Below are 7436 nucleotides of genomic sequence, written 5' to 3'. Positions count from 1 at the left end.
ACTTAGTTTGCATAAGATACATACGAAACTACAATCAGATTCAATAGAAAATCACGTAGTTGCGAAATTATCTTAATTTGTTTGATGCAATTCATCTGAAAATTGCGTTAGTCTCAGGTTGTAATTCTGTCAAATTTATATGAAAATCACGTAACTTACACGTGAGCCATTTGAAATTGAATTTCGTAGCACTTCAATTTCATCTGAAAAGTATGGTGGAAAATATTTACGTATCTTTTCATATCTGCTACATTATGATTTAGTTCAGTGTACGTATCGCAATGTTTTCATGTTGACTTATCACCATTCGAAGTACCCGATATGTACAGAGTAAAAAGATCCAGAACATTTACATCAAACCTAACGAAGCAATGCGCGAATTACTAGAGCACACAGAATAACAATGCATTTGAATGGACAGAGAAAGTGGCATATCTCAAGCAAACGATTGGTCGTCTATCGAACACTTCAAAGCAAATAGGGTCTTCAAACTGGATTGGTTGACTTGTCAATCCGTTCAGCGGACCCAATTCTGTTCCAGTGCTGCAACGAACCACACCATATCCCTCATAAGATGCCATCCTTGAGCTACAGAAATTGTTTGGTTCTGCTTATCACCGCCGTCGTGTTCGTAACCGAATGTGGCTGTAATTTTACGGAATCTTCAAGCATCGAGTTGCATTCGCGGGAAAAACGTTTCCTCAATTTTGTGGTGAATGGTGGTGTCCTGAAGGTGGTCATAGGCGGTGTGTTTCCGGTTCGTTTTCATCACAAACTGAAACGAAGTTTGAACTGTGCGGTCAACATTCAAGCTAACTATGTCATACCATCGACAATTATTTGGCCCGTACCGGAAGATGTATTCAAGGAACGACTGAACAACGACTTTGTGGACAACAGTAGACCCCAGCTGTATCAACTGTTGGAGTACATGATTGACGGCTGGGGGCGCAACGGGCGAACATGCCTGCTGAGAACAATCTGCGAAGTGGCCGAAACACCACTTAGTCATAATGGCATGTTTGGAGAAATTCTAGATGTGGTATTTACGTGAGTTGTTATAAATTTTAGTTTTTATGGAATGAACGAATCGAATTAGTATTTCAAAAAAAATTTCTTTGTAGACCGAGCGAGACAGACGTAATGGACAGCGAGTATAAATTAGCGCGCAAATACGGTTTGCATGGCGTTAGTTGCTCGAAAGCTTTTAGTGAGTGCCCCTACGGACACGGTATTCTGGACACAATATCTACCATAGATCTTTTCAAATTCTGAAATTCTGAAAAATAAACACAGTTTTCAATCTTGTAAATAATTTTCGTTATTAGTTCGCAATTCATATATTAATATAAGCTGTGATAATGGCAATTCGAACAATTTTCAAAAACTCATGAATCTAGTGCTTTCCGGAGGAAAAGCAACAGACGCTTCTGGAAGCAATCTCCTTCATATATTTACAACATTTCAGTTTTTTTCCACGTCTTGGCTATTTCAACTAAGATTTTATTGTTTTAATTTACATGTATTGATTTGATTTACATATTTTTTTCATGGCCACTTAAGAATAATGCTGTCAGTTGGCTGAGAACGAAGACAGTAAAACAAAAATTCTCTTCATTACACCAACTACTAAACTAAAACTACTAAAACTAAACAAAACAACATTAGAATTAATTTTAAAAGTAAAGTTTTCATTGTGCAAAATTGATTTTTGTTTTATCTTTTCGCAGCTTTGACAGGAAGTAGAACAATATTCAAAAGCATGGAGCATATGAAGTAGTCGCATCATCACATTTGAATGTTCTATATTCGAACTTCAAAGTTGAATATTTGTTTCTTTATTTAATTTTTAAATATTAATAAACAAGTATTCAGGGTACAAGCAAACTAAAAATAACTTAAAAAACTTCCCAAAAAAAAGTGTTAGTTTTAGAGATGTTTACAGAAAACTCTCATGAAGGAAGATTGAAATTTGAGCAATTTTATTCCATCAATATAACAGCAACGTAACATCATAAAACCATTACTCACCATCAGCTTTGCGATGTAAGTTGCCAAAGGCTTAAATATTTGGTTCTATTTACGGCACGGATCAGCAGGATTTCCAAGTTCAAGTTTGCGATAGTCGATGTCCAGCTAGAATAATAAAATACCGATTCTTCTTCAGGTAAGTAGTTGTGAGTGACTTGTTCGTTAATACTTGCATCCACAGAACCTCCTGCGTTGATTTGTTCTAGCTATTTATTGGATCGTAAACGTTTGTGATCATCTGTATACGGTCCTTCGTTTTCGACTATTGACTCAGGAGTACCTATTTACAATGAACGGTTTTTCTTTTAAAGTCGGGTTCTTTACCTGATCACCAGTGATGACTTTATCATCAATCGATTCTAAAGTATTTGTGATTAAATAAAACTTTCTTTTCTTCAAACGCCCATCTGATTTATAGTATTGTTGTCACTTTCAAAAATAAACGCTCCAGTCGGTGTTGTTAATTCATCAACGGTTTGACGCGTTGCATCTCCATTCGAGTGCTTTGATTTTACGTTTAAATTCAAAATACAGTCCGGATAGTCGATTAAAGTGTCGGAAATAAACTGTTCGCTTGGTTTTGTAGGGTCTACGGAATCTACATTAACTATTTCTGAATCATCATCGTAACTGGCATCCATGAAGATCACATCATTAACTCTCTGAAAAAAGAAACGATAAATTCATGTCTGATTTTTAATATTACTTACATTTCTTTGTCGCCAATCAACTACCCAATTCCAAACTGTTTCGCTACGTAACCAACTGATAGAAATTCGAAGGCGGGAATATCTTCCCGCAAATTTCTGGTGCTCTACTAAGTAAATCGTTATGCAATAGCTGCTGGTAAATAATGATTCCTTTCACGTTTGCCATCCTTGTCAAGACTGAAATCATACGACAAAATTATGACATTTTCACATCACGGACTATTGATAAAATATATGAAGCGAATAATTATACTATGCATAACAGATCGGCTGAAAAGTTCGTATCGTTTCTATGAGAGGGCGCCACTAGAATTAAATCCATACCATTTTCAGTTAGTACCAACCTTCAAAAGATACGTGTATAAATTTGACAGCTGTCTGATTATTAGTTTGTGAGATATTGCATTTTGAGTGAAGCTACTTTTGTTATTGTGAAAAAAATGGAAAAAAAGGAATTTCGTGTGTTGATGAAACACTACTTTTTGATGAAAAAAAGTGCCGCCGATACCAAAAAATGGCTTGATGAGTGTTATTCAGACTCTGCACCGGGCGAAGCAACAATTTGTAAGTGGTTTGCAAAATTTCGTACTGGTCATATGAGCACCGAAGACGATGAACGCAGTGGACGTCCAAAAGAGACTTTTCCGATAAAAACGTGAAAAAAATCCACAAAATGATTTTCAATGACCGTAAAGTGAAGCTGATCGAGATAGCTGACACCCTAAAGATATCAAAGGAACGTGTTGGACATATTATTCACGAATATTTGGATATGAGCAAGCTTTGTGCAAAATGGGTGCCGCGTGAGCTCACAATCGATAAAAAACAACAACGATAAACCATGCTGAAATTGAACGAATTGGGCTTCGAATTGCTCCCTCATCCATCGTATTCTCCAGATTTGACCCCCAGTGACTTTTTTCTGTTCTCAGACCTCAAGAGAATGCTCGCTGGTAAAAAAATTAGAAGCAATGAAGAGGTAATCGCTGAAACTGAGGCCTATTTTGAGGCAAAGGACAAATCGTACTACAAAAATGGTATCGAAAAGTTGGAAGATCGCTATAATCGCTGTATCGCCTCTGATGGCAATTATGTTGAATAATAAAAACGAATTTTGGCAAAAAAAATGTGTGTTTCTATTAAACGATACGAACTTTTCAGCCGAACTGTTAGATAACAATTAAAAAAATCAATCAAGACTGTTTATGAGAATCTCTATCTCTTAATGGAATTGATTTCTACTTGGTTCATTAATCCTAGTCTTATGAAATTCTTAATTGCTTTTTCCTCAGTGTACTTTCATCTGCGAGTAGCGCATTCCTCTCATGACAATGCACAGTGGTCCGAAACGGGAAATTAGCGTGACAAACATATTTTCACTATTAAATATCAGTTTTTTGTAGTCTGTCTTCACAAAAGTTAGTTGTAATCAAATGGCGCTCCTTTTGATGAAAAATTTTACTAGGGTGGTCCTTATTTAGATTGAAATCTGAAATCTAACTTTCTTAATTGAACTCAAAAATTATTTTGTTGTACAAAAAAGTTGTAGGAAATTTTATTTTGAGCGACTTTGCTGAAAAAAGCACCTCTCTATCTTTTCATTTGATCGAGTTATATCAATTTTCCCGAATAAAAGGAGGGTGGCTCCTAAAAATTGACTTTTTTTTGTTCTAACTTTTTTGTGAAACGTTCTACGGAAAAGTTGTTTTCAGAAGAGTTGTTGTACTAATCATTGCGCATAATTTTGCTCAACTAAGATTTTTCATATGAGCTACCAGTAAAATGTTATGATTATTTTTTCATCAAAAACTAGTCAAGCTACAAATATCAATATTCACTAGATGCCAGATCGATAAAAATGTATCCTATGCGGTTCCTGAAAGGTCATAATATAAGTAAAAATTTAGGAGAAAATTGGAAGGGTGTTATTTTTTTAACTTATTTAAATTAGTTTTAAAAATATCTTCAAAAAACTCAAAAACATTGCATAGCTCTTAAACGCCTTAACGTATTAACATACTTCCTTCGGCAAAATACAAGTGTTCCATACATTGTCCATTCGAGAAATGAGACACACAAAAACTACAGCCGAAAATAGATTGCAGGAACATTTATAATTATTTATTACCAAAATAACCACTTCAATTGAGTTTGAGCAACTGAGGATTAGAGATACTGTGTAATATGGTTATTTAGAACTAGTTGGCCATGATAAATCTATGAACAGAAATTTTCATGATCTCGAAAACCATTCCAACAAATTGGTGCAAGTTAGTAAAATGCAAATATTTTTATCCATATCGTGCCGAGACGCCTATGACACTGGCCCTTCTTTTTCATCCACTTGTGTACCGAATAGCCTGTAAAAGCCGGAAAACGACGCACAATGAGTTTTGGTTCGAATAAATACATTCTAACATACTCATTTTAACAAACTGGAACACTTGTAGAACTGATTTGATACTATCATTTTGCCGAAGGAAGTATGTTAATAGTTTAAGGCGTTTGCGTTTAAGAGCTATGCAATGTTTTTGAGTTTTTTGAAGGTATTTTTAAAACTAATTTAAAAAAGTAAAAAAAAATAACACCCTTCCAATTTTCTCTTAAATTTTTACTTATATTATGACCTTTCAGAAACCGCATAGGATACATTTTTATCGATCTGGCATCTTATGAATATTGATATTTGAAGCTTGACTAGTTTTTGATGAAAAAATAATCATAACTTTTTACTGGTAGCTCATATGAAAAAGCTTAGTTGAGCAAAACTACAACAACTCTTCTGAAAACAACTTTTCCGTAGAACGTTTCACAACAAAGTTAGAACAAAAAACGTGCTTAATCCACCTATCAGTGAGATGATACCTTTTTTTATCAATCCGCATGTGTTTTTTTCATGAATATTCTTCGGTTTTCATGACATTATTTTAATGACCGTCGTTTTAAGCTGCAATTTGACATTTTAATCACTCATTACTCTATCTAAAAAGGTTACAATCGATTAAACTTTTCATGATATGTCGAAGTGAGTTCCACTTTAGAATTTACGGTAATTTATGGTACTTCCAGAGCCGGTATTCAGGAACCAGCATAAACCAAACCGATTCGTATGGCCATATGACGAATAAATTGCAATAGTATTGTGTCCAACTTTCAAGCTTTTCGGGATTATCATCTTCTATATCGGTTTGAATTTTAAAAATTCATCCTCCTGTAATTCCAGAATCGGAAGTCAGCATTGAATAAAATTAATTAATTTTGTGTGGGACTATAAGTTTATTTTAATTTGAATTTTTTTCTGAAATTCGATTTGGCTTTATTTGAGAAAACGATTGAGCTTTGAGAAACGATTCGATACTGGAGCCGGAATTCGAAAATCGGTGTAGCCGAAGTCAGACAAATTCACCTGATTAGTTTACATTTGTTTCAATATGGTCAAAAATCAGTGTAGACATCTTTGAGAAATCGTAGTACGAGTTAAATTGTTGGGTCCTTCCGAATCGAAAACTGAATACCACTAAAACTGAAATAAGTTTATTTGGTTGTCGACTATTCAAATCAGCAAATCTTAGATGATTCTTAGATATCATTTGAATCTTAGATCGGTTCAGCCATCTACGAGGAAAATAAGTTACACAATTTTAATTTCGTTTCACATATCATCCTGTAGTTCCGGAACCAGAAGTCGGATCCAAACATAATTCAGGAACCTTGTTTAGGAGCATACGAATTTCCATATGAATCTGAGTTTGTAGAAAACGGTTGAGTCATCTTCGAAAATAAGGTAAAAAATTGAGTGAAATTATTTGTCACATACGCATTTGCTGATCTCGACGAACTGTTTCAAATGGTATATGGGTGTTTTGTTCTTCCAACATTTATTGCTGTAAGCAGTTTGAATCAATATAATTATGAAATTGTTCAGAATTCGGAAGTACTGCCATCTTTCCAATATGTCATATTCGAACGATTATGTTGCCAAAAACGAACCGTGCTAAAATTGGTCCGAGGCAAAATGTCATGAAAAATAATGCTGTTCACAGTCTTTTTGGTACTTAGAAACTATTGTATGTAACAGTATAAAAAATCGTGTTTTACGTTGCTCCCAAGCCTTTCTTTGCCATACAGCGCTCAGAACTTCTACTGCTGGAATATGGGGGAAAAGTCGCTTACACAAAAAATTCGATATCTCCGTTAAAAATAGACGGATTTTAACAATCTATGGCTTGTTGGATAGCTATTACCGTGCGGAATCTAAGTCTGAAAATATATTCTGTTTTCAAGGTCAATTGTGACAGATACTGTCAAAAAACTGAAAATTTGGACATAAAACTTCGTATAACTCAAAAAGTAAACATCCGATCTCAAAACCATTCAATAGCGTTCTGGGTGACGGAGAGACCTTTCATTTGCGACTAGTTTGATCAAAATCGGTCCAGTCATCTCTGAGATCTCGACCTCTTAGTTGACAACACACATACAGACACACACACATACACACAGCTGAATCGATTGGTATATGACATTCGGCCCTCCGGGCCTCGGAAAATTTTTCGTAAGTTTGAGCGAATTCTATACCTATTTTTTATATATATAAAAAAAGGTAAAAAGTCAATTTTTAGGAGCCACCCTACATTTATTCTGGAAAATTGATATAACTCGATCAAATGAAAAGCTAGAGAGGTGCTTTTTTCA

At 34.8% G+C, this 7436-nt stretch overlaps 1 protein-coding gene across 1 annotated transcript; it reads left to right on the top strand.

Moving 5' to 3' along the window:
• Positions 1-574: 574 nt before the first annotated feature.
• On the top strand, positions 575-1275 carry LOC131428721 (uncharacterized). Its single transcript, XM_058592768.1, has 2 exons — positions 575-1050; positions 1125-1275. The coding sequence occupies exons 1-2, from the start codon at positions 575-577 to the stop codon at positions 1273-1275; spliced, it is 627 nt and encodes a 208-aa protein (XP_058448751.1).
• Positions 1276-7436: the final 6161 nt, after the last annotated feature.

The sequence above is a fragment of the Malaya genurostris genome, chromosome 2 (assembly GCF_030247185.1).
Source record: "Malaya genurostris strain Urasoe2022 chromosome 2, Malgen_1.1, whole genome shotgun sequence".
In the NCBI taxonomy this organism is placed as follows: domain Eukaryota; kingdom Metazoa; phylum Arthropoda; class Insecta; order Diptera; family Culicidae; genus Malaya; species Malaya genurostris.
Note: the sequence above shows the minus strand (reverse complement) of the source record. Positions and strands in the feature narration are given on the sequence as shown.